Genomic DNA, 27,594 nt, shown 5'->3' with positions numbered 1-27,594 from the left:
TCTGGGAACCTTGCTCCAAGCCGGAGCTACCAGCGGAGTGGTCGGTACCAGGCGACCAGGATCGAGCTGAGCAGTGGCTCTTGTCCAACCGCTTCCAATTGCTGCATCCCGAAGCTGACCTGTCTGAGCGAGATTGTCTTGGTTGGGCTCTTGGGGACGGACGGCGTTCGGCAGATCTGCTTTGGATACCCGGCAATCCACGCCTCATGCTACTCGATTGATACCGGGATTTCAAACGGGACCAGGAGCTACTATGGACCGGTTGCATCATCCTGAGTAGGGCGATCTTCTTTTTGGAGAGGGGCTATGACTGCCCAGCGATCAGCGGTCTCTGGTGCCCGATCAGTCCCGAGATCAGTACCAGGCCCTTGAAGACAGTTGGAGCCGGTCCCGGAGCTCTTGTCAGCTGGTGCGTGCCTCAGAGGGTCTGTGCCAATCTACCGGCTAAATACACCTTGAGTCCCTCGATTGGTGCCCTGGGTGCGGGGACCAAAAAGGGCTCCACTGAGCCTGCCTCCTCAGTCCTGAGGCATGGTGGCTGTGGGCAGGCGAACGCCGGTGGGACATCCCTCTTGATGGGGAACAGTACTGCCGAGGTGGGGACACATGTATAGGTCCCAACACAGATTTTCCTGGAGACCGGGGTACCGTGGGAGCTGGTGAGGGCAGCACCGGGAGTGTCAGGATCTCATGAGCTGCTTGAAGGGCTTCGGGCGTCGATGGCACCTGAAGCTGGCTGGGGCCTGCACCATTATCTGGAGTCGCAAGCAAAGCATGGGATGGGCTTCACTGCTCGACTTGAGCTGGGGCCCAACTTCCCAAGGGGGATGTTGAGCTGCCTGACATGGGTCTTGGCTCTCCCCCTGCCCTTTCCTTTCTGTTGCGGGAGGCAGGAGATCTTCCCCTCACAATCTTTTTCGGCTTCTTGACCGGAGCTGTGGAGGGAGACCAGTGCTGGCTTGCGTACGGCGCCAGGGAGCACTGCGCACAGAGGCCACGGTGCTCGGTCCGGAGTCAGACTGCTGCTCTGGTGCTGGAGTGAGTGCCGACATCTTAGAAGGATATCACACACCTTCGTCCTAGATTTGAAGGACTTGCCGATATGGCATTTGTCACTTATGTGCCCTTCACCTAAGCACCTTAGGCAGCTGGTATGTGGATTGCTGATGGGCATAGGCCGTTTGCAGCGATCGCAGGGCTTAAAGCCTGGGGACCGGAGCATGCCCTGACCCCTGGTTGGGTCCCATCCAGGACTAACGAAGAGTTCGAGAACTACTACTAAGGGTAACTAAGAAAATTAGTAACTATATATAGCTATTTTACAGGATTTGAAAGTTAGCAAGAACAAAGAACGAAACAACGCTAGCCGAAGCAGCAGACATTCCAGCACCGTCACTGGTGACAAGAAGGAACTGAGGATGCGGGGAGCCAGCAGCGCCCCTTATACCGCACGCTACGCAGGCGCCCCTCCAGAGGGCGCCAGAGCCGGTCCCCTATGGATACTCCTGAGGGAAAAAACTTCCAGCACCGGCGCATGTGTCGAGCACACGCACCCTAATATGGAACGGACATGAGCAAGCACGCGAAGAAAAACTCACAGTATGTCTACACTTACCAGGGATCGACGCTGCTGCGATCGATCCACCAGGGGTCGATTTAGCGGGTCTAGTGAAGACTGCCTAAGAGACCGGTGCTGTGACACTTTGAGCCTCGCAATGCCTCAGTCCCTTTGTGGATCTCACCCTTACTGTATATTCGTACGGCATTAGCACAATGGGGTCCTGTTCATAGCTGTATCCCTTTCTGTGGCGGGGGGAGGGAGATACTACCTCACCCACCTTGTCTCTCTAATGTCATGCAAATAGTAATAAAAATAATAATAATTAATAATTTGTTTAAGCATCAGATCCTGCTCTAGTTGAAATCAACGGCAGAACTCACATTGGGCCCGATTCTCCATTGTTTATAATTGATAAATATTTTTGTAAACCAAACAAATACACTAACCCTGAACAAGGACTCTCTCCATGCTATTTTTAAACTGCAGCCATGTTGGCTGTAGCATTGTCTGAAATGTACATATTTTCTCACCATAGCTGAACTTAAAAATCAAAAAGAAAGGCTTTTGTTCAAACTTTAATAATAAAAATAATCACCTTTGGGGAGACCCCAAGCAAGGAAAATATTAGCTCTAGAAGTGAAAGGTAGGTTGGTGGAGGTGTGGTTTTAATTTTAAGTGTTTTGCAACATTAACAATGGCAGGGGTTTCTAGGAACACCCTACAACAAATCCCAGTAACACCTCTAGGATGGAAATAAGACATACTATTATCTCCATCCTACAGATAGGAGACAGAGAAGTTAAGTGACTTTCCTAAGGGCACAGACAGTCAGTGGCATAGAAGGTTTCTGTCTCCCAGTTCTGTGCTCCAGCTCCACCTCTCCCCTATAAATATTATTAATCCTTGGCTAGCTTTCCACAGCAGTGAGTTAGTAAAATCTGATTCAAAAGGTAAAACATTGCTTACTTTTGTAGGAATACCAGCTCTTTCAGCTCTTCTTAACCCTTCCACGCCTGATCTGTTAGAAATGACGAGGACTATCTGTGCATAGCTGGTTGGCTTTTTTGTGCTGGTTATCAGGGCTTCAAGGTTTGTGCCTAAAATGAAAAAGAAGAAATGAAGACCAAGCATTTCTTGGAGGGTAAATATGAACATTCTGAGACAGCTTTTAAAAACAGTAACTTAGGAGGAGCCTGAACCAATGGCCCCTGAAGTCAATGGGTGTCTTTCCATTGACCTTAGTGACTTGGGGGTGTGTGTGTGAGAAATGGTTTAATAAGTTACGCATTTGTAAAACATACTTTCCAGTGCATGAACTATGCTGCATGAAAGTTTGGTCTGTTTGAAAATACAACACTGCATCCCTCTGATCAGCTGGTTGATCACCGAAAGGTGGTATAGATGTGTGTAAGCAAAAGTTACATTTGTAGGTGTATCTCACAAACAGTTTGCAGCCGTGGGTAATGATCAGAGTATATCCAATTCAAAATGGCCTGGGCAAAAATCTTTTCTGCCTGCCCTGAGGAGCTGCCCCTTGATGTCGATCTCTAGGCACCTGACTGAAAGCTCACTGAAGTTCATGGAAACACTTCCAATAACTTGAAGCAGTTTTGGTTCAGGGCCCAAGTTTCTTTTTCAACAGCCTGTGTTGTACCTTGTAGCGAAGAATGCAAAAGCCTCACCTGTTCCAGAGATGAGAACAGCCACCTTCATTTTGCTTGTTTGGGTTTTGCCTTGGATATAGTTGTGCAAAAACTGTAACCTATTTGTTTGCAAGGCTTGAAGCAGATTATTGACTTCAACATGGGCAGATTCTTAATGGGGGGGAAAAAAAAAGTGTTACATGTAAACAGAGAAATATAGAGGACATAAAAAGGACTTCCGCACCTCTGAAAATTAGACGAATAGCATTTCTTGTTTCTCACCACTTCAAAGCTAACACTCATTTATCAAACACTGTTATGCATGTGTTATATGTACTGTAACTGGAGTCTTCAGGACTAGCATTTTAACACACCTATGGAGCAAATGCAACAGAGTATCTATGGACCAGATCCTCAGCTAACATCAGTGGAGCTTCACCAATTTACATTGGCTGGGGATCTGGCCCTACTTTCCTCTAGGTAAATGAGAATCCAGTACCTGTGTGTCGGGAGACGACTTCACCAATCAGCCAGGCTTCCTCATGTCTCTGTATGTCTTTCAGAACCTGCTGAGCCAGTTCCTTCTCTACCACCAAGACTGCGCCAATCCCGCAATTAAACGTTCGGGCCATCTCCTCTTCTGAGAGGTTCCCCTCTTTTTGAAGCCAAGAGAAGATTTCAGGTATCCGCCAACTGTGAGCATCTGAAAATGGCTGAAGCTGTAAACTGCTTGTTGAAGTACAAAACAAGTGTTTAATAGCAATGATTGTCTTGACACAAATACTCAAGTTCCTAGAATATCAAGAGCCAGAATTGCTGGACGTGAATTACAAATGCAAAAGTGATTAGACCTGGGGCAGTCTTAGGCCCAGTGATCTCTGCTACGATGCAGAAGTACTGGATTTAATTCCCAGTCCATGTCTTTTACTGCCTCAGTCAGCAGGGTCTGGAGTGTTGGAAAACATGGTTCAGCCCATGGAATGTAGAAAATGAATTACTCAGCTGTGACCCATTAATTAATAATTAGGTAGGGGCTTTGAGGATACTTCAGAAGGTGCTCTTTTAGTCATCCTCTCCTCGGAAGATGACAGCTGAAATGGTAGAGAGGATATAAAATGAGGGAGGGACCATCAAATTCCAATAGACAAGACCCCTTTCCCCCATGGCAAAAACTGATTGGCCCGCAGCAACAGCATTGCTGAACAAGCCAGCATGATGGAGTTAAAAAGGGAGTAGATTTCTTTTTGCCATATGATATTTTAAATGTTATGTCCTGGTTTTCATACATTAGTACTCAGAGTTTAGCATACAGAAGAGGCAAACTATAAAAATAAAACACAGATCTGATGATCTCAGTCTGCGGAAGAAAGCACAATCTATAATTTGGAACAGGGAACTGGGAGTCATGCGTTCTCTGTTTTATTCTGCACCTGGCACCAACACAATGTGATCCTGAACAAGACACTTAACTTTCCTGTGCCAACAGTTGCTTGCTTGTAAAATGGGAATATCATCATCCCACTGGGGACAGGACTCAGGGCAGGGGGAAGGGTGGGTGAAGAGGGTGCTTAGTCCCTGCCCTTGGGGTTGCTCTGGAGCCTACAGGGTTGGGGCGTGAACAGGCTGGAAATTGATTCCCCCCTGCAACTCCAGAGCTTAGCTGAGAGGCGGAGAGGCTTCTCTGTGCCAGCGCTTTACGGGGCTTTGGCACAAACAGGGCCTAGAGGGTCTTGGGCTTTCCTGGGGCACTGGCCCAGCCAGAGGCAGTGGGGGAAGGAAGGAGCCTGCTGGCCAGGCTGTTGATGAGCTGAGCTCTCTGACCAGTGGCTAGGGATATGGAGGAGCAGCGGGCTGGAGGAGGAGGGGACAAAGGGGAAAAACAGCAAGAGGACAGCGAGAGGGGGAGCACATAAAGGGCCAAAGAGTAAATAGCAGAGGCAACATGTAATCAGCCACCGCCTGGGGCCTGCCTGCCTGCACCAGCTACCGCAGCGTGCAGCCAGTGCTGGCAGGAAACCAGATGGGGGGTGGGACCCTACTGGCCAAGAGCTGGCACACAGCGTGGGTTGCCCTGACGGACCAGTTGGGGGAGCAGCCGACCCCGTGCACAGCATCTTCACCCCACCACTAGTCTTGCACACCCACCCCCATCATCAGCCACTGGATCCCGCCCCCAGGCAGCTAGTGAGCAGGGATCCAGCCAGAAGCAGGACCCACCGGGTGGGGGGAGAACAGAAAATACAGGGCAGTTTGCCCGTTTTTAAGAAAAAGCTGGGACACCTACAGGAGGGCTTAAATATGGGACTGTCCCTTTAAAAACAGGACATCTGGTCACCCTACTACAAAGTACTTTGTAGGTATTCTGAGCGAAAGGGAAAATTCAATAAAGATCAAGTAAAAAAATAAACTGTGTTCTAGACATGCAAATGTTAGACTCAAGGAAAGTGTCAGTTTACCTTATACCACACGAATGGGCTTTTCAGGTCCATCCCCACAACTGTGCATTTTTTTATATGATGTCCATTTTGCTTCCTTACCTAAAACTACACCAAATGATCCTGGGAGAACTCGGGGGATATTTTCCAACAGACCTCCTCCAGTGATGTGGGCGTAGGCCTTAACACACCCTGAACGAAGGACAGGCAACAGAGTTTTACTGTAGATTTTAGTCGGGGTTAACAATAGCTCCCCTGTGAATGTAAAATGAAACAGACTGATTACAACACAGAAATAAATGTCAATCAAATTAAACCAAGGAAGCCTAAAAATATTCATTTACCCAGATACTGAAAAACAACTGCTATATGATAGAGTAAATGGACTTGGAAAGAGAAGAACGCTCTGCTCTAACACCTGTAGTACACACCTGTGAGAAAACCTGGATTTGTGCTGGAAATGGCCCACCTTAATTATGCACATTGTAGGGAGAATGGTCACTTTGGATGAGCTATTACCAGCAGGATAGTGAGTCTGTGTGTGTGGTTTTTGGGAGGGGGGTGAGGGGGTGAGAGAACCTGGATTTGTGCAGGAAATGGCCCAACTTTATTATCATGCACATTGTGTAAAGAGTTGTCACTTTGGATGGGCTATCACCAGCAGGAGAGTGAATTTGTGTGGGGGGGTGGAGGGTGAGAAAACCTGGATTTGTGCTGGAAATGGCCCACCTGATGATCACTTTAGATAAGCTATTACCAGCAGGACAGTGGGGTGGGAGGAGGTATTTTTTCATATTCTCTGTGTATAAATAAAGTCTGCTGCAGTTTCCACGGCATGCATCCGATGAAGTGAGCTGTAGCTCACGAAAGCTCATGCTCAAATAAATTGGTTAGTCTCTAAGGTGCCACAAGTACTCCTTTTCTTTTTACACACCAGTGTTATTACCCATCTGCCCCTCCACTTAATTTGTGTCAGAGTATTTAATTTAGAGAAAAGGGAAAGAAGAATATAGTCAAGTAATAGTGGAATCATAAAAAAAAAAAAAGTTATGTTGGGAAGACAACCATGACGTTTTGTTACATTTCAGGAGAAGAGGTATTCGTATTAGTGATGGTACCTAATGTCTGGTCACCAGAGCCAGCAACTGATGGAGATGTGAAATCTAAAGATGACTTTTCTACAATCTTCCTTACAAGGCTAAACCCATTGCTGTGAACCCCAGAGGAAGCTATTCCGATGACAACATCCCCCTCAGCAACTCTCTCCAGTTGGGGGAGCATCTGTCCTTGTTCCACGGCACCAACTACAAAGCCAGCGAGGTCGTACTCCCCAGGCAGATACATGCCAGGCATTTCAGCAGTCTCTCCTCCTGCAGGGGACAGGGAAGGAGAAAGAATAGGGGTGAAAGACATTGTGATGAATATACATATGATTTTTAAATGTTTCCAACCGGATGCGAAGGAATGCAGCGGTGTAAATAGGCTACATTAAAAAAAAAAAGTATAAAAAAAGACAATGAAAGAAATTAATTAACACCAACATTTGTCACATGGCTGTAGCTCTGGTCATTGGAACTGACAACAGGCAAATTGGAATGTTGTCAAGAAATCCTAATTCCTGCTGGCCAGGGTTAAAATTACTATATACCTACATTTGTTTATACAGATTTTTTCATCACGTTTGTTATCTAAGTGCTAATATGGCTTCCATCACAGGAATATCTGAGCACAGAGACCACCTCCTGAGCACGGAGCCTTAGTGAAAACTAAATTATTCCTTTATACAGCAAAATATAAATGCTTAGATTAGCACTCTGGAGAATAACAGACAGGTTTAATTCCCCTCTGGGGTGTGGCTACGCTACACTAGGAAATGGATCCAAGGACGCTGAAAGCATTAAATAATAATTGTCTTCACAATGGTTTAGCATATCCTTGTTTGGCAGAGCCATGCTGGCACATCCACACATAAAATGCCTTACTAACCTGGTTGGACCAGTCCACTCTGAAGTGTCGATCCCACAGTGCCCAGGACTGTTGCTGGGAGCAGAGTTGTTTCAGTAACTTCTAAACATATGGCACTGCATTGTGGGATGGAGTTAGCAAGGCTAACTGAATCAGTGCAGCTGCAATGCTTACGGCTTCCTGTCCACACTGGAGTGATACCCTTGTAGATTAGCTCAGGTATGACTGAAATGGTGCAAAGGCCTTTTCCTAGGTGTTGCAACCATTGTGTACAAGTAAGTTTTGCAAAGTGCATGGCACAGCTGCAGTGCATGGATGCAAAGGGTCATAGAGCTGTTTAGTCTGTTGTGACTTCTTTTTTGCCTAGTATAGACAAGACCCAAGGTATTTAAAAGTAGCCTTCTCATGTAACAAAATGTCTGGAAAAAATAGTGATTTTAACAGGTCTGAAACAGAGACAGTGATAGAATTCTACCATCCTAATGGCTACTTGACTCATGGTCTCGGATATTTCTGAATATGAGCACGCAATGATACACAGTATTCCCATTTAAAACTTAATGATTAATCTCCACCAATTAATTTGTAAGTCTCCAGCTTCCTTTCTAACCTCACTGTCAGTGACTATGTTTGCAGTTGTGTACTAACTGTAATGGAAATTAAGCCCTGAATTTTAAACAATTTAGTCAATGCATGTGACAAGTTTTGATATTTAAATATGAGTGTATTTTAGATGCAGGGTTTGAAGTAAGTAGCCCATTTGTTCATATACTGGTATGAAGTAATGAATTAAGAAAATTTTGATTGGCAATACATACATTGCCGGTTTTTCACGGACAAAGCTTGTAAAAATACCTGTAAAATGAGAGATCCCCATTAAGAGAAGTGTGAATGACTCTCTTCTTTCTATTTTTCAAAGATTGGGAAAATGGTAACTATCATAATTTTTAAAACATATGTAATGCAAGATGAGCTTATCTGATTTTGCCATCTCTAAGTGGTACATGAGAAGGTTTGTTTTGAAAATGTATTAAGCTTTGCTCCTGTATTTTTACTAGGGAAGATAATTACTTCTAAAAGGAGGAGAAATGTAAAAACAGAAAGAGGGAGCTGAACTTTGCTTTGTAGTTTTCATTCTTCTGAACTGTAAGCTTACATTCTATTACTTTATAACCTAAGGATTCATATTAAATACTTGGATAACACAAGATTCAGCTAACAGAATTTGAAACATTAATGAGTTGAATGACTTTTAAAGGTTATATTTTTGTGAAAGTCACAAGTTAAAATGAACCATTATATGACTTTTATGTAACAGTAGCTTCAATATTGAATAATAGGATATGTACATAATTTACTAATAAAATATGATCACCTAGTGTATAATGACAGTTTGAGGGAAAATGCTTAAACTTACATCTTAACATCTTGGGATAAACTGATTTTGTGAAAATTTGGATACTGCAAACACAGAGTCTTCATCAGAAAACAAACATGCCTCTTCAGCACATTTATAAAGTGACTTGAAATATATAAATAATTCAAATATGTGAACTATTGGCAGGAAGGGCTTTATGGCGCTCATTTTTATGAAGTTAAATGAAGAGACAGGGAAAGAAAATTGTCAAAACATGGATTCCTGACCTACTCGTAGCTTTTGTGAACAAAAAGCACCTGCTATGAAGGTGGATGGAGACTCTATTTCATAAAGCATAGACAGTTAATCAGAGTCTCATTGAGTTTCAATTTATGAGACCTTTCAAAAATGTGGACACAAAACATTAAAAAGCAGTTTAAAAAAGGTGCAGCACACAAATTTTCAAATGCCATACAGGAAGTGAGTGCTCGTACCCAAGAGAGAACATCCTGCCTTTTTACAAGCTTCAGCTATTCCCGCTATGACTGCTTGAGCCACTTCAGTGTCAAGTTTCCCACAGGCAAAATAGTCGAGGAAGAAGAGGGGCTCTGCTCCCTGAGCCAGGACGTCATTGACACACATGGCAACCAAATCTTGGCCAATGGTGTCATGTTTCTTACACATCTGTGCAATCTGTAACAAGACCGAGAGAGACCAGTTTGTAATTTTTGCATGAATTAAAAGCACAAGAATGGAGATGTTTCCCTGACAATGGCAAGGGAAGGCACAAACGTCATATTGTTCATGTGAATACTTTCTGAAAATCCTCTAAAATTGTCAGTTCCTTCAAATTAGGGTGTATCCTTTCTCTAAGTTGCTTATTTTTGTGGGGAGGGAGATTCTCTATGTTTTTCACAATATGGGTCACATCTTACTAGAGAGGGTCTCATGGACACTTCCCCTGCCATTGGCAACTGTCTAACCTCCCTGTGGCAACTACAGCAATTGCTTACGTGACATTAAAAAAGAATTTCAGAGGTTTCAACAGTCTTTAGTGCAATGTAGCAGCTGAAAACAAGGAAGAAAGACAGTATCATGTGACCGTCCAGCTCTCCCCAGACCACCAATAAGTAATACACAGACCACCAGATTTCAAGAAGTGAGAGAAGCTTTTTAGGGGAAGAGAATGAAAGATAAATAAAACTGAGAAGACTTGAAAAAAGATACACTTCACTTCTAGAACACCTCTCATAAAAGGATCTCACAGTGTTTTGTAAACATATGCGAGATAAGCCGCACAGCACCCACCTGGTGGAGAAAGAGAATATTATCATCCCCATTGTTGTAGACTGAAGAAGTTGTGGCAAAGAGTGGTCAATGCCATAATTATCGACTTTGTGTGTCTAAAGCTTGGAGCCTAAAAATCAATAAATAAGCAGCCTGCTGTACTCCCAGCTCCAAACGTTACAAAAGCATAGCTAAAAATCATGCAATTTTAAAACAAATCAACTTTGGCTGTTTATTTGCCTACTTAGTTTCAATCTTTAGGTTACATTCATGTCACATTTTCAAGCTATACACCATAATCACCAGGGCTAGAATCTTACTGTAAAAATAATCATCAGGATTGATAGTCTCTCATAATCCCTTGCCTCCAGGACCTGGGGCTTTAAGCAAAATACCAAACAGCACGAGACTTGTGATAAAATTGTGAGAGTTGACACTACTGAGACTGATTTCCAAGGCACTAAACAACCATAGCTCCCATGGAAGTTAACAAAGGGTGCCCACGAACCCTTGATATGACCAAATGACATGGCTGGATTTTAGTATGTTAGACGTCAGCTGCAGTGATGGAGTTAGTGTGAAATAGCAGGTATTTCACAACTTTGCTTTTCTGGACCAGGCACAACAAGTACAAGAAACTCTTCCCCTATTTCCTAAGCAAAAGAATAAAAATGACAACCAAGTTCAAAATAGCTCTGATAAAACTGGATCTCTACATTATTAGTAGTAGTAGTAACAGTAATGCAGTAGCACGTAGAATGTCCAAATCAAAACTGGGACCCCACTGTGCTGGGCACTGCATAAACACAGAGTAAGAGATGGTCCCACCCTGAAAAATTTACCATCTAAATAGGAGACAAGATACAACAGGTGGATTTAACGAACAATAAGAGTAAGAAGGGCAGGGTTCAAAAGAAGAAGAAGTGGGGAGAGCACAGCTTCCTAGTAATTGCCTTTTCCTGGCTTGGGTAAGGAGTGCTCCCACACCGATCCTCCTTAGTTGATGAGGAGAAATTTCCCCCCTCCTGTTTCAATCTACATTAACCACTGGAGAATGGCACTGAGGGAGCCCATTAAGATCATGCAATTATACAGAGCAAGTAGATAGTGCATAAGGTCATTCTGAGTCAACGGGAAAGTACGTTTTGGTGGCTTTTTTTTTTTTTTTTAAACTACAGTTTATTTCCACTTTAAAAATAAAAATTAATCTCAACTAAGTTTATTTTTGTTACCACTCTCTATTTCCATCTTTTCCAACTGCCAATGACTTGGACATAGAAAGGGATCCCTTGATTTTAATAATAATAAACGTTTATGAGAGCACGGAGATTTGGAATATCATTCATTTACAGCTCAATGTGCTACATTCTTTGTGCACCTGAAACTCTCAACAGGAGTTTTGGGAAACATGGTCCCAGTCTTTAAATCTCTGAGCTGGAAGCTCAGCTCCAAAAATTTCTCTGGTGTGAACAAGAAAACCAATGGGCACAGCAAAAACTCCAATTCATGCTGTCCAGCAGTAGTCGTTCTGCTCTGTTGGATACAGATGTTAAAAGACTATGGGCCAGGTACTCAGCTGAAGTAAATTAGTAGAGCTCAATGAATCTGACTTAAGATCTCATCTTACAGAATGTTCATTTTTTTAATTTAATTGGGGTGTACAAAATGCACTCAGAATGAAATGGTCCAATCAATGTGCACAAATATACAACGGCCTTTATATAGTCTTATTGTCTGGCTCTGCGATTGGACACTGTGTAGTAGAGATGGAGGCCCTGAGGTATTTAAATACGTGCCTAATTTTAAGCATGAGCAGTCCCTGACTTCAATGGGGCTTCTCATCTGCTTAAAACCAGGCATATACTTAGCTGAACAGGGGTCAGAAAGAGGATGCTTTTTGAAAGTATTAATGTGTATTCTTCTGAACACAATAAGCGTCCCCCATTAATAATCTCGGCATTGATGTGGACAGGTGTTTTGCTTTTAACCAGGACATTCCTTCCTGCACAGGTGTGTCCAGTTACCTTGAGTTTTGTTCCAACCCCATCAGTTCCAGACACCAAGATAGGATCTTTGTAACCAGCTGCTTTCAAGTCAAAGAGACCAGCAAATCCTCCGAGCTCTGCATTGCAGCCTGCCAACCAGAAAAAAAGAGACAAGGGAATTAAACTTACACTCCAATGGGATCCTGCCGGATCCTCCACCCACTGAAGAGATTCCTTCTGAAGCTTTAGTCAACAGAAGGGATCACAAGAGTCTCTCTTCCCTTCCCTGGCTCCCCAAAGACCAAGTGCACCTCTACAGCAGTCTCAGCCTCTATTAATAGGCCAATAGGGATTATTTGTCCCTTTTTGTACTTAAAAAGCTTTCTGTAAAAGCAGATAAGAAATGGCTGTAATAGTCTGAAGCCCATTCCTCCCTGAAGAAAGTTGCCAACAGGACATTTTTTCCCCACTGAGATGCAGTACCCATTTTATAATGTCTCTACCTACAGTGTATTATTACTGTCAAGTACATCTATGTTTAGCTTCCAGCTGTTAAGATTAGCACACATCAAAAAAACTAACAATGAAAGGGGCAAAGCTGGAAAGAACAGAATTAATAATGCAAATTATTCACAGCTTTGGTAAATGTGAAAAAGATATAAAGCTATTTGAAGGTCCTTAGTTAATTTGAAAATTGAAATAAACTATATTAAAAAAATGGCTGTATTCGTTTCAGACCCATACTTTGTTATACCACCGTTAGTGACTTGTTATGGCAAGGCACGTTTCTGAAACCAGCATGAGGAGGATCTGACCTGATAAGAGTTATCTGAGGAGCACATGGGTGTCTTGTATGCATAACTGAGGTAATTCCATGTATGAGGAGCTTTACACTTTCAGTGAAAGGTCACAGGCTTTCAAAACATTTATTGTATTCAATTCTGTTGAACTCAAGGGGAGATGAGAATGTGCTACACCTCTCAGGTAATACGTTTTACAGGGTCATTTTGACAAGTGATTCTGTATCTTTAGGGATTTCTGCATTTTGAATCTCTCTTGGATGTTTGCTCAACCTTGAAATTTTCAAGGCAGGACACACAAACATGAGCATTTGTGTCTGACATGTATGGTTGTCAAGAACTGAGCGAACCAGGAATAATGGTACAAATCTGAGCTTACCTGGCCTTGTGGTGGCTGCTGCTAAGGGTTTGATTTTCTGAACCAAGGTATTGCCAGCTGCGATGTCTACCCCACTGTTTTTGTAAGTCAGGCCTCTAAAAGATTGTTAAAAAAAAAGTTTAAAGTAACCAATTACTAATGGCATAAATATGTTTGCCGTTTAGAGCATTTACTGTCCTACATTACTGTGATGCTGTGAGATTTAATTATATAGAACTTGATCCTGGCCTTAGTGAACTCAATGTGAGTTTTCCCTAGTAGCATCATCCCTTTCATGTTTGCACAGGACTTTGCTAATATAGCGTACGCTGCAAGCATGATTAGAATAGCGTGAAAGAATTCAGCAGTAGTGACACAACATTTATTATACCACAAACTTCAGAACAGCTCAGTAACTCCAAAGATTGATGCACTGCACTGCTGTTTTGAGGCTAAGCTCATGCACTTGGCTGAAGATAGGAACCAGGAGTACTGAGCTGTGTGATATATGAACACTCCTAGCCATCGTAAGGACAGCATCAGAGACCAGAACATAAGCCAACTGGCTACATACCAAGATACAATTCACACAAAGAGGACATTCAAAGGAGGGACAAGGGGCTTGGTTCTGCAGACACTGGTCCATTGGCTTCAATTAGATTACTCACATGCTAAAAGTTAAGCATCCGCTTAAGTTCTTTGATGGATCAGGCAAGCATGCTCAGTGGCTTGCAGGAAACTCAAAACAGCATCCCATAATAGCATCCCATACATGGACCAGCACTGCTCTATGAGAACATATCCTTCAACTTCAATTTAAGATTAGTCCTTTCTGAATCACTGTGGTGGTAGCAGCATAAAACATAGTGCATCTTTTTTCTTTTTTTTTTTAATTAATAAGCAAGCTTCCTTTTAAAAAAATGTCTAGCACAAGATTGCTTAAAGAATGCACATTTTTAAGGCCCAATATATTAAATATACACATACATACATACATACATGCTTGTGCGTGCGTACACACACACACACACACACACAAAATAAAAGGCACCCAATGAATATTTGGTTATAACTTGTACCCCAATTCAGGTAATGCATAACTGTATACACATTGGAATATACAGGTTATTAACTGGGATATAAATTATTACTCCCATATTCACAGGAAGGACGTTTTATTTTTGGGATGGTCATTGTAGTTGCTTTCAATGCTCAGTTGCAGCAAATGTATTTGACTCAGATTGAGCAATCTGAATTCTTACACGGTCATGGGTATGGATGAGATGGCCTAATAGATATTTTAGCTCTCTAATTTTTGTGATTCAGTATTTGGTTTATTCTCAAGGTGAAGCCTGATACTGGTTGAGGAACAGAGATCTGTCAGAATGACTGCCCTCTTCCCACGGAGTCTTATTAAGAAAAACTCCTTACAAACAGCTGCATACACACACATTTCTGTTCAAACATACAAAGGGAGAAACATTAAGCATTTTCAGCTCCTAAATATATGCTGGATTTTGTTTTTGTTTTTCTTAAAAAGAGTATTTTATTTTCAGAAAATGCTCTGATTGCATTATAGCAGTGGTGGGCCGCAGGTTGCCCACCCCTGCATTATAGAGTGAAATATTACTGCCCAAGGATTGATCCTGCCAGGTGCTGTGCGCCTTCCCTGAGCTGCCCCCTCAGGAGCAGAGGCCTCCCAGCACCTTGCAGAATAAGTTCCTAGAGACTACTGCTGCACTTTATGGCCCAATCTTTGGTCCTTGTGACCTGTGCTCAACACAGGATCCAAGGTGGGGCAAAGGCTGTTTTGCATCACCTATTTGTTCTGCCAGTACTTGGGACTGTCTGGCATCAGTCTGGCCTCCAATACACATTAAAGCAGTCTCAGGGCCACATGAACTTACACTAGCTCCCAAAGGGCTGACACATGAGCCGGGGATCATAAGAGCATAGAGGAATTCCAGCCATGCTCCCTCTCTCTCCATGCCCCCTAAGTTCAGTGCTTTTCAGGGTCAGGCTCCTAGTGTCTGTTCAAATACACTGGTTTCTCATGTAATACGAAGATTTGATTATAATATTTTACTACAGCATTTTCACCAGTTATATGCTTTCACATAATTAAATTCTCCAATGGTGTCCTGTACTCTCAGGAGAAAGAAGACTAAATACAAGCACTGTTTCACACTTTATTTATTTATTGATTATACATAGATGGCTTTACAATATACTAATCAAACAGTACACTAGTAGCAAAATAGAGACTCTTACTAACACAGCCTCTCATACTTTGCATAATGGTCTATTACCAAAAGTTATTATGGCTGTTAATGAACTGGGGAAGAGGCAGATGGAGAAAAAATGCTCCGTATCTGGTAACATCAGTTAAAAAGTTTGCAAGAGGTTCTTGACTACATCAAAAGGCAACCAAGAGACACTGCTCAAAAGAAAAACAAACACAAAAAACCCCACCTTCCCAGGATTAATAAACCTGTGTCTCACAGAACTATTTCAAAATAAGTTACAAATTATAAATGGGCTGTTAGTTGAAACCCAATAAAGCAGGAGTTCCAAAGCTTCTTGCTCCTTTTACACACATTTTAATAACCCTAAAAATGAATCCAATAAAACAATCCACTAACATTTCTCCCATGAACAGAAGAGAGGACTCTAATGTTAGACTAATGGGTAAGATGAATTTAGTGCAGGAGAAAGTTACTGTTGTAAGAACCTTGGAAACTGAAGTCCTCGATAAACAGAACAGGCATAGTACAGACAGCAGCAGTGCAAGTTACCTTAAACTTGCTTGTTAGTGTGGTTTACCCCAGACCTGGAAGAATCAGCTCTAGGTTGAGAGAGTAATTCAGTTTCCAAACCCAGTCAGTTGCTGCCGTCTCTGCTGAGATCACTACAGAAATGCCAACTGGAAATTGCTACCTGCATCTGGGTACATCAGAAGCTAGCTGAAGACACCAAGTTAGGTGATCTTTTGAGTTACTGATATCTTTTGATCAATTCAGGTAGCACTAATAACAATCAATTTCAGGCAGTGCCTTCAGATATATACCTGGAATTGCTGAGGAAAGCTATAGCCCGATAACCAATGTCCTTTCTGTAAATGGCACCCTTGAACCGTATGGCTGCTACTCCTTTGTTGGCTTCTTCCAGTGCTGACATCAGATCCTCCTTGACAGCCGTTACCGTAAGGACTCTGCCACCATTAGTCACCACTTTTCCATCCTTTATTGCCGTGCCTGCATGGAACACCTCCACCCCTAGTTCTTTAGCCTCAGAAAATCCTGTAACATTTTACAATATAAATATAAAGCATCAGTCAGTCACTTCAAATACTTTGATCTATCACTAATTATTAATTATTTGTATTTCAGTAGTCCCTAGGAACCGCAATCAAAGATCAAGATTGATTGGTTATGTGGGCCTGCACACTCTGGTAACTAAATACATATAAAGAAGCTAAATCCACAGACAAATGTGTTAGCTAAATGCCCCTGGGACGTGGAAGGAGGCATTTAGCTGAGACATCTGCTTACAGATTTAATTTTTAGTTGTATTTTGCATTACTCTACTCTTAGTTATGACTGTGAGTGACCAAAATAGATCAGCACGTCGCTCGGTTGGTACACCCCGCCGCGGAGTGTCGGGGCACGTGTGGTCCAAAAAAAGGGAAAAGGCTGTACCACAGCCAGTTAGTTATACTAATGACCTTTACTAGGGCCATGTTAAGTTTGGTTTCTAGAGGCTGGTGTCAATAGGGCAGCCCTTCTAGTCAGGGCAGCATGGCCTAATGGCCAGAGTCAGCAAACAGCCAGTCAGTTCCACTTGGGGCAATGTGGCCCAATGGCCAGAGTCAGCAAACAGCCCTTCTACACAGGGCAGTGTGGCCTAATGGCCAGAGTCAGTATAGTAGCCCACCTCTGAGAGATTGCATGGCCTGTTGGTGGAGTGCGGCACCGCTCAGGGGGGCATGGCACTCCGGGTAATGGGACTTGGGACCTCCCTGCCCCTCCGAGTCCCAGCGCAGGGCCCTGTCGGTGGTGGGAGTGCTCACCACCGAGTCAGCGGGGATCCTCCTGAAACATGCTGACTGGTTCCCTGGTTCGTTCACCGTCAAAAAGTTTATGTTCCCTGGGCTGCTTCTTATCCTTTCCCCCTCGTCAGAGCTCCTCTGTTCCTCTGGGGTCCTCAAATGGCCAGGCTCCCACCGGTGCAGCCCCTTCTCAGGGCTTGTCGGGCAGCCTAGAGTCTGTCTGGCACTCTGCGAGTCAGGGCCTGTAGCAACTCCCTGGAAAGAGCTCGCAGCCTGCGTCCTTCCCCTCCAGCAGCCTGCCTAGACTGAACTGGGCTGCTACCTTTTATATGCTGGGGCCGGTGCAGGGTAGGTACGCCCTGTCACACAGCACCAAAACAACAACGGGCAGTGATGAATTTAGTACTTCCTCAGGTTTCACAGCACCTCAACAACATATTCCATATTTAAGAAACATAGGAGGACCAAAAAAAGAGGATGTTGTGAGTGGGAAATGCTGCAATTTTGGACACAATGCTTACAGTATGAGAGTAAACTCTCAGTTTTCCTCCCCAGTCTGAACTTTATATGAAAGGAAAGACATTCTATTTGACTAATGAAAGCTAAAAATCTAACTTGGGGGGCAGAAGGAGTGGAGGGGGGTGTTAAAATTCAGTTGTCTCTTGCTGATGCAGAGTCATAAATTGTGTAGTTTCCAAAACTCTATAATAAATAGATTAATCTGCGCAAGGCATACAGGGGAAAGCTTCTTGCATATTTACTCCTGATGTCTTTACCTGTTATTTCCAAGCCCTTGGCATAGTTTCCTGGATAACCTTCACAAGCCATGACCACAGTCATGGCTGCACTGTCTTCAGACCAAACAGGCATGGAGCTAGACAGCTCTCTCTTGATCGTTGCTTGTATAACTTCATACAAATCACTCTTCAATAGTGGAAGAATTACCTACAAAAATGTAGACAAGTTAAAGAGACACTAAGGTTGAATTAAGTCCCAAATTCAGACTTTTTAAGAACATTTGTTTTTTATAAAACACAGTTACTTTTTCTGTAACTGGTGTTCTTCGAGATGTGTTGCTCATGTCCATTCAACTTAGATGCGTGTGCTTGCCACATGCATCGGTGCCGGAAGTTTTTCCCTCAGCAGTATCTGTAGGGATCCAGCTCTGGTCCCCCCTGGAGTGGCGCCCGTATGCTGTGGTATATAGGTCGCCGGCAGTTCCCCCCACCCTCAGTTGGATGCCGGTCACTCTGCCTGGAGACTGATCTGGAGTGGGGTCTTAGGGACCCGTGGCGCTCGGATCCGCGACAGCTTGGAGCCAGCGATCTAGGTCTCGCGCTTGACGAGTGGTGCTGGGATGAGGAGCGGGACCAGGAGTTGGAATGGGCCTGGTGTTGGGAAGTGCCTGCATGCGGTGATGCCCTCCTAAGGGGATCAGCAACGGTTTGAGGAATGTTGACATTGATCCCTCGACGGGTCCCTGGAGCAGTACCGCGGTCTCAGAGATATTGGGTGCTGGGACCGGTACTCCTGCCGGGGGGCGCATGACTCCAAAGGTCTGCACCCAGTGGCTAGCGAGCTGTGCCTCAATCCTTTCTGCCCGTGCCCAAGGTCTGAGGACCGAATGGGGCTGGGCTGTGTCTGCCTTTTGTGGTCAGATGCATGGCAGCTACAGCAGGGCGAGCGCTGGCGGGCCGTACCCTGCGATGTGGAACGATGCCACTGAGATGGGGACCGAAATAGTCCAAATGCAAGTTTACCCTGTGACTGGGGAACTGCAGGAGCCGGTGTGGGCAGCACCGGGAAGGACATGATCTCCTGTGTTGCCTGCAGGGCCTTCGGAATGGACGGCACCCGGAGCTGATGGAGGCCTCTGTCACTATCCGGGGTAGCTGGTGGGGAGCGGGTTGGGCTACATCGCTCCACAGGAGCTTGGGCCTGAGATCCCAATGTGGGCGAAGAGTTGCCCGGCCTGGGACCTTGCTCACACCCAGCCTTATCCTTTCCCTTGCGGGAGGTTGGAGACCGGCCTCGCACCGCCTTCTTGGTCGGAGCCACGGATGGGGACTGGTGCTGACCAGTGGACGGTCCTGGTGGGGCGCTGCGTACCGAGGTCACGGTAGTCGGTGCCGAGTCGGAACGCTGCTCCAGTGCTGGGGTGAGGGCTGATTCCATAAGGAGCGCTCTTAAACGAATATCCCACTCCTTCTTAGTTCTTGGCTTGAAGGACTTGCAAATTTTGCACTTCTCATGAACGTGTCCTTCACCCAAGCAACACAGACAACTGCTGTGTGGACCCCTAATGGGCATGGGCCTCTTGCAGTGATCACAAGGCTTAAAGCCTGGAGACTGGGGCATAGTCCCATTTGGGACCTATGAAGTCTCTACCTATAGCTAAGGGATTTATAAATGCTAACAGAAAACTATACACACTATAATACAAGATTCATAGATTCAGACTTGAAGGTCAGAAGGGACCATTATGATCATCTAGTCTGACCTCCTGCACAATGCAGGCCACAGAATCTCACCCACCCACTCTTGCAATAAACCTCTCATCTATGTTTGAGCTATTGAAGTCCTCAAATCATGGTTTAAAGACTTAAAGGTCCAGAGAATCCTCCAGCAAGTGACCCATGCCCCATGCTGCAGAGGAAGGCGAAAACCCCCCAGTCTGCCCTGGAGGAAAATTCCTTCCTGACCCCAAATATGGCAATCAGCTGAACCCTGAGCACGTGGGCAAGATTCACCAGCCAGAAACCCAGGAAAGAATTCTCTGTAGTAACTCAGATACCATCCCATCTAACATCTCATCACAGGCCATTGGGCCTATTTACCATGAATAGTTAGCGATCAACGAATTGCCAAAATCATGTTATCCCATCATACCATCTCCTCCATAAACTTATCGAGCTTAATCTTGAAGCCAGATAGGTCTTTTGCCCCCACTGCTTCCCTTGGAAGGCTGTTCCAGAACTTAACTCCTCTGATGGTTAGAAACCTTCGTCTAATTTCAAGTCTAAACTTCTTGATGGCCGGTTTATATCCATTTGTTCTTGTGTCCACATTGGTACTGAGCTTAAATAATTCCTCTCCCTCCCTGATATTTATCCCTCTGATATATTTATAGAGAGCAATCATATCTCCCCTCAACCTTCTTTTGGGTAGGCTAAACAAGCCAAGCTCCTTGAATCTCCTTTCACAAGACAAGTTTTCCATTCCTCGGATCATCCTAGTAGCTCTTCTCTGTACCTGTAACAGTTTGAATTCATCCTTCTTAAACGTGGGAGACCAGAACTGCACACAGTATTCCAGATGAGGTCTCACCAGTGCCTTGTATAATGGTACTAACACCTCCTTATCTCTACTGGAAATACCTCGCCTGATGCATCCCAAGACCGCATTAGCTTTTTTCTTGGCCGTATCACATTGGCGGCTCATCGTCATCCTGTGGTCAACCAATACTCCAAGGTCTTCCTCCTCCTCCGTTACTTCCAATTGATGTGTCCCCAGTTTATAATTAAATTTCTTTTTTATTAATCCCTAAATGCATGACCGTACACTTCTCATTATTAAATTTCATCCTATTACTCCAGTTTACAAGATCATCCAGATCCTTCTGTATGATATCCCGGTCCTTCTCTAAATTGGCAATACCTCTCAGCTTTGTATCATCCGCAAACTTTATTAGCACACTCCCATTTTTTGTGCCGAGGTCAGTAATAAAAAGATTAAATAAGATTGGTCCCAAAACCGATCCTTGAGGAACTCCACCAGTAACCTCCCTCCAGTCTGACAGTTCCCCTCTCAGTAGGGCCCGTTGTAGTCTCCCCTTTAACCAATTCCTTATCCACCTTTCAATTTTCATATTGATCCCCATCTTTTCCAATTTAACTAATAATTCCCCATGTGGCACCATATCAAACGCCTTACTGAAATCTAGGTAAATTAGATCCACTGCATTTCCTTTGTCTAAAAAATCTGTTACTTTCTCAAAGAACGAGATCAGGTTGGTTTGGAACAATCTACCTTTTGTAAAACCATGTTGTATTTTGTCCCATTTACCATTGACCTCAATGTCCTTCGCTACTTTCTCCTTCAAAATTTTTTTCCAAGACCATGCATACTACAGATATCAAACTAACAGGCCTGTAGTTACCCGGATCACTTTTTTCCCCTTTCTTAAAAATAGTAGCTATGTTAGCAATTCTCCAGTCATACGGTACAACCCCGGAGTTTAGAGATTCATTAAAAATTCTTGCTAATGGGCTTGCAATTTCATGTGCCAGTTCCTTTAATATTCTTGGATGAAGATATCTGGGCCCCCCGATTTAATCCCATTAAACTGTTCAAGTTTCGCTTCTACCTCGGATATGGTAATATCTACCTCCATATCCTCATGCTACCATTATCCCTAAGCTCCTTATTAGCCTCATTAAAGACTGAGGCAAAGTATTTGAATTAGCTCATGATCACTTGAACCAATGTTGTCCCATACAACCATTTCTTCTATGAGGGCCTCACTATTCACCGAAACCAAATCTAAAATGGCATCCCCTCTTGTCGGTTCAGCAACTACTTGATGTAGGAATCCATCAGCTACCATATCTAGGAAAATCTGAGCCCTATTATTATTACTAGCACTTGTCCTCCAGTCTGTATCTGGGAAGATAAAGTCTCCCATGATCATGCAGTTCCCATTAGTATTTACTTCATTAAAAACATTAAAGAGGGCTCTATCCATATACAAATTAGATCCCAGCGGTCTATAGCTCACCCCAAGTACTATCCCAGGGGAGGTTCTCATAGTTTTCTTCCCCAATGTGATTTTTGCCCAGACAGACTCTGTCTTATCCATTCCATCGCTTCTTATTTCTTTACATTCTACCTCATCATTGATATACAATGCTAACTCCACCACCCTTACCTTTATTTCGGTCTTTCCTAAACAGCACATACCCTTCAATACCTGTAGTCCAGTCATGACGACTATTCCACCATGTTTCTGTTCTCCCTAGAATATCTGGTTTCACTTCCTGCACCAATAGCTCTAGTTCCTCCATTTTGTTACCTAGGCTCCTCGCATTAGTGTACAAACATCTTAATTTTTGCGATTTGGCTTCGCTCACGTTCTTTACCCGATTGGGCACAGACATTCTACCTCCAGTATGACCTATTACACTGGTATCCACACTGCCCTTCCTCCTTATGTCCATTCTCCTACCCACGGCTGTATCCTTTCTTACTTTGTTTTCTTCCCTCTCTATGTTAAAATCCGGTGTGAAGATTACCGGGACATCTCCCAACCATCTCCCCCAAATTCCTAATTTAAAGCTCTCAATCAGTTGTGCCAGCCTCCATCCTAGAAGTCTATTTCCTTCCATACTCAGGTGAAGTCCATCCCGAGAGAACTGTCCTCTGTCCATGAATGCCTCCCAGTTGCCATACATCCCAAAGCCCTCCTTATAGCACCACTGCCTGAGCCATCTGTTGATAGTTATAATCTTGTCACACCTTTGTTGCCCTTCTCTAGGAACAGGCAGAATCCCACTGAAGATCACCTGAGCCTCAATTTCCTTTAGTGTCTTTCCCAGCTTGTCATAGTCTCCCTTGATACGTTCCAGTGAGAATCTATCAGTATTATTTGTTCCCACATGAAGGACAATCAATGGATTCTTTCCCGCTCCCTTTAGGATCCTCTTCAACCTCAGGTCCACATCCCGTATCTTAGCACCTGGAAGACAGCACACCCTTCTGCTCTCTGGATCAGCTCTGGTTACAGGCCTGGCTATTCTTCTCAGTAAGGAGTCCCGGATCATGTAGACCTGCCTTTTCCTGGTGATGGTGCGATTCTCTGGTCTTTCCCCTGTTCCTTCTGGCTGCAAGTCCTTTCCATTCCTATTCTCCCTTGTAATCCTCTTCAACCCATCCTGTATCCTCCTGGGGCTCATATTTGGTGTTGTCTCCATTGACTCTTCCCCTTTTCCTATAGGGCTAGCTGCTCTTCTCTTCTTCCTTGCCCTTCCACCTTTAGTGACCACCTGCTGTGCCCCTTCGTTTTCCAACTCTACATACCTGTTCTTGAGCTCTATTTCTCCTTCACTAGCCCGTCTTCCTCTGCCTGGTTCTTTTAGTCATAAATAAATATTTTTTAACAAAGTAAACACTCCCCTGAAGTGTTTGCTACTCAAAACATTGTACACAAGAATCAGAAAATGAGACTAACTAGAGACTGAATATGAATGAGAGTGAAAGTGGCTGGTCTATTTATATCATCCATATGGAGTGAAATGTAATTGAACGATCTGCATTAATGATGAACTCTAAATTACTAAAAATAATATTTTTTAATACCAAGAAAATCTATTTATAAAATAAGGCAAATGCTTACATTGGTGACCCGACACTCATAAGTAAAGCCAAAGGGAATACATATGTATCTCTCACCAATGTGAATAAAGAGTTCACAATCTGGTCCTACATAACATTTAACCTGACAGTATCTCTTCAAAATTTTAACACTGTAATGTAAATTCAAATCCCTTCTAAAGACTCACTTCTTATGCAATTAAGATATAAGATACCGAGAACTGAAAATAAAGAAAGCAAGCTTTAAGGTATGCCATTCTCTAGATCATTAACTGAGTAGGTCTGGGACTCAACTATGTCGTTTGTTCAGTACTGAAAACATTTTTGGCACATAAACACATAGTAATTAATAATGTGGAAAAATACTAATCTCACACTGCTTTGAAGGAAATTGCCATATAAAACTCAAAATCTAAATTTTCTTTTTAAATCTTAAAACAATTAGGTAATTATGCATTCTATCTTTGGTTAAGTTTTCTCTATTTATAATCAGTGCAAATAAAGAAGCATAGGTAAAAGTGTGATATTTTTTCCATACTGTTGAACTATTTTCAGTCACTCACCTGACATTCTGGGTCACCAAACCTGCAATTAAACTCTAGAACCTTAGGCCCATCATTGGTAAGCATTAATCCAGCATATAGCACACCTAAAATGACAAACCACATTAAAACTAGTCTAAGTGACTGTACAGGCCATTTGTTTCAAAACGGTTTATAATGAATGTTGCATTTGCAATGCTATTATTAGGGGGCTGCCAGACCATGTTCACTCTAAACCTTAACTTCAAACAAACATTTGGGGCAAAAATTCTCCAAAATATCCTGCAGAATTTTGTCCACAATTATTTGTCTGCTGTTCTTTTAATCCAATCACTTGTGGATGCAAATAATAGAATGAAGACATGCAGTTACCTCATATGTGCAGAGACACAGAAATTCCATTACCTGCACTCATGAGTGATTGCCCTGTTAACATTACAGGCACAAATAATTGTGGACACAATTTTGCAAGCTACATTAGAAAATGTTGCCCTTACCATTCTTGCTCATTTGGGGCCTGATCCATCTGACTCAACAGAAAGAAGCCACTGACTTCAGTGGGCTTTGGATCAAGCCCTTGGAACCAAATCCAGCTCTCAAAGAAGTCCAACTATTGCCATTAACTTCAGTGGGAGTTGGACTGGGCCCATAGCGGGAGAGTGAAGAAGGGAAGAGGGAGTAAGTTATGTTTGCTGTTTGAAGACAAACATCTAACAAAAACAAAAGCTTCCACCTACCAATGTAAGGGACGCCCTCTTCTTTCATCCCATCAACCGCTTTCTGAAGAATAGTATCTCTGATTTTCAGTAGCAAATCTTTGGAAATCTAATAAAATATTATTAGAAATTAATGTATTTTTTCCTAGTGTCATATATGTGTTTTTTTTCTTTTTTCTTTTTTTTGCATTGCTTTTAAGAGCCGTGCAGCAGTATTGCAGGTGTCTTTCACACTTGAAATTCAACAAGACAAAGCCAATATCTAGAAAGAGCATACAGCACTCCTGACACTGACTCCAATCCCACAACATTTACACACATGCAAGTAGTCCCTTTGACATAATGGAACCCATTTGCATAACGTTAAGTATGTGTGTAAATGTTTCCAGGAAGGGGAGGTCAAGACAAGTTAAGGCTGGAACGCACACAGGACATTACTGACTGAATCACTGTCAAATAAAATCAGCATAGTTATGTTATGATAAAAGGTTTACTTTTACCTTTACAATGGAAAAAGAAGTCAGTTGACCAGAATGTCAATTAAAAGAAAGTAAAGTATTTCCCTTTGCAAATAACAGTTACTGGTCAAACAGAGAGACCAAATCAATAATGACACATATGGCAAAGGCAAATCATTCTAACTTAAATAAGAGAAAAATTGATCTTTAACCAGTTGGTACAGGTGACCAGGATTTAACAACACCGGCACAAAATGCAATATGGCAGAAAATCCAGACTTCCACCTTCACAATTAAAATGTAATTCAGTAAGGATACACCACTCTTTAGTGCGAGACATTTAGTAAATCAGTCCTGGTGAAACAATCCCTTGTGTCAGACTGTCATCTCCCTCTGCTAGAAGCCCTCTCTCTCCAATCCTGTTTTCCATGATAGAACAAATAATACACCCACACTTTTAATATTAAACTCCATCAAAACAGCTTCCCAATATCATATTACACCTGTGGTGCTGGGCAATAAGCTCCCATCCCTCCAGTGTTTGGGCCCTGGTCTCCATCCATTAACCGTTTGTGATCCTGGGCTGGTGGCATGGGGGCAACAGTGACACCATCAGTGAAGCACAAGCACTGTAAGGAAACATGAATAGTTACATACTCAAATGTATATGACTAAAACTAGCACCACTGGAAATGGTGAACATAAACCCAGTTTTCAGGCTTATAAAACCTGATTGTAAAAGCAATAAACTCCACCCCCCTAGTAATATAAAACACACATTATCATTCTAAGCACTTCTCCACCTTTGCCCCCGCAAGAAATATCAACTTGTGCTATAGAACCCTTATATACAAGTAATTCTGTAGGAACAGCAGAGTGACACTGTGGAAGCACACAGATACGAAAAGCATCTGGAATGCTCCATTGCAGAGGTTACTCCTGAGGAAGGGAAGCATTCCATAATTCTTTTTCCTTCTTCTGTGATCACAAAAAACAAACTGACTTTCAAAATTACGTAGCTACCATATGCTTCCATGCTTTGTAGTGTCTTCAGAGAGCTCCCCCTGCCAGTCTCTTTTGGGAATTAAGTGCTGTCACTCACTGTTTGGGCAATTGCAAATATTGCTCACTCAGGACTGCTTACAAGAAGCTTTTATAATTCCATTCAGAGGCAAGCAGGGGTACCCTTATAACACTAAGCAAAAAGAGCCAAACAACATATGTATTTCAGACTCTACAAAATTGTACTCACCCATGACGGATTATTTTTGACAACCAAGTAAAATACTATTTTTTGCTTTTTCATAGACTCGTAGCCTCTAAGGTCAGAGGGGACCATCATCTAGTCAGACCTCTTGCACATTGCAGGCCACAGAACCTCACCCACCCACTCAAGTAATAGACCTCTAACCTCTGGCTGAGTTACTGAAGCCCTCAAAGAACTTTCAGGTAAGTTTTCATGTTCTTGAACTGAAATCCTCTGATGTCCTTTTGGCTAATTAAGAGTATCACCTCGTACATACTTAACTTGAGAGAACCACCAGTCTAAGCTCCCCTTAGTTCCAGACCAGGTCACTCTAAAGAAGACGACCTTCTGTTTTTCTTCAGGCAAGGCAGGATACTGACGTGGCCTCCGCTATGACTGGTCAATAAAACAGTGATGGCTATTTTTCATATATATCACATCACCCTCCAAAGCTCAAGTGTGCCTCATCTAATATAAGCCTATTTTAGCCCTGAGTGAGAAACCCAAGACCATACTTAGATTTCCTATGTTGCAGCGTTAATGCAAAGTTACCCACACCATCTTTTAGAAACTGAGTCTGAATTCTCATGTACACTTAGGCCTGTATACACCAGTTTGCCAGCGTTAAGGGGCCTTAAAGTGGGTGGAACTAGAATTTATGTCCGTTTCAGGCTTCTCTAGACTGCCAGAATGGTGTAAAGGGGCCTTACTGTTAACAAAAATTCAGGCCCTGATACTGGTTACTTGTACAGTATCTTCTAAGTAACTTGGTACAGTAGGTCCCTAAAATGTTCCTTCAGTAACCCAAACTCTTAAGAGGACAA

At 43.1% G+C, this 27,594-nt stretch overlaps 1 protein-coding gene across 1 annotated transcript in view; it reads right to left on the bottom strand.

Moving 5' to 3' along the window:
- Window positions 1-27,594, bottom strand: part of GART (phosphoribosylglycinamide formyltransferase, phosphoribosylglycinamide synthetase, phosphoribosylaminoimidazole synthetase) — a 64,192-nt gene that overhangs the window by 12,657 nt on the left and 23,941 nt on the right. The window contains exons 9-21 of the mRNA XM_084618896.1: window positions 26,028-26,153; window positions 25,088-25,175; window positions 24,372-24,457; window positions 18,216-18,384; window positions 16,459-16,690; window positions 13,413-13,507; window positions 12,273-12,382; window positions 9,456-9,654; window positions 6,758-7,009; window positions 5,742-5,894; window positions 3,704-3,907; window positions 3,244-3,375; window positions 2,528-2,658 (exon numbers count right to left, since the gene is read on the bottom strand). Of these exons, the coding sequence (XP_084475022.1) occupies window positions 2,528-2,658; window positions 3,244-3,375; window positions 3,704-3,907; window positions 5,742-5,894; window positions 6,758-7,009; window positions 9,456-9,654; window positions 12,273-12,382; window positions 13,413-13,507; window positions 16,459-16,690; window positions 18,216-18,384; window positions 24,372-24,457; window positions 25,088-25,175; window positions 26,028-26,153 (1,977 nt within the window). The remainder of the gene's footprint in view (window positions 1-2,527; window positions 2,659-3,243; window positions 3,376-3,703; window positions 3,908-5,741; window positions 5,895-6,757; window positions 7,010-9,455; window positions 9,655-12,272; window positions 12,383-13,412; window positions 13,508-16,458; window positions 16,691-18,215; window positions 18,385-24,371; window positions 24,458-25,087; window positions 25,176-26,027; window positions 26,154-27,594) is intronic.

The sequence above is a fragment of the Lepidochelys olivacea genome, assembly GCF_965140295.1.
Source record: "Lepidochelys olivacea isolate rLepOli2 genome assembly, chromosome: 1".
Classification (NCBI taxonomy): domain Eukaryota; kingdom Metazoa; phylum Chordata; order Testudines; family Cheloniidae; genus Lepidochelys; species Lepidochelys olivacea.
This window is presented reverse-complemented; position numbering and strand designations above follow the sequence as displayed.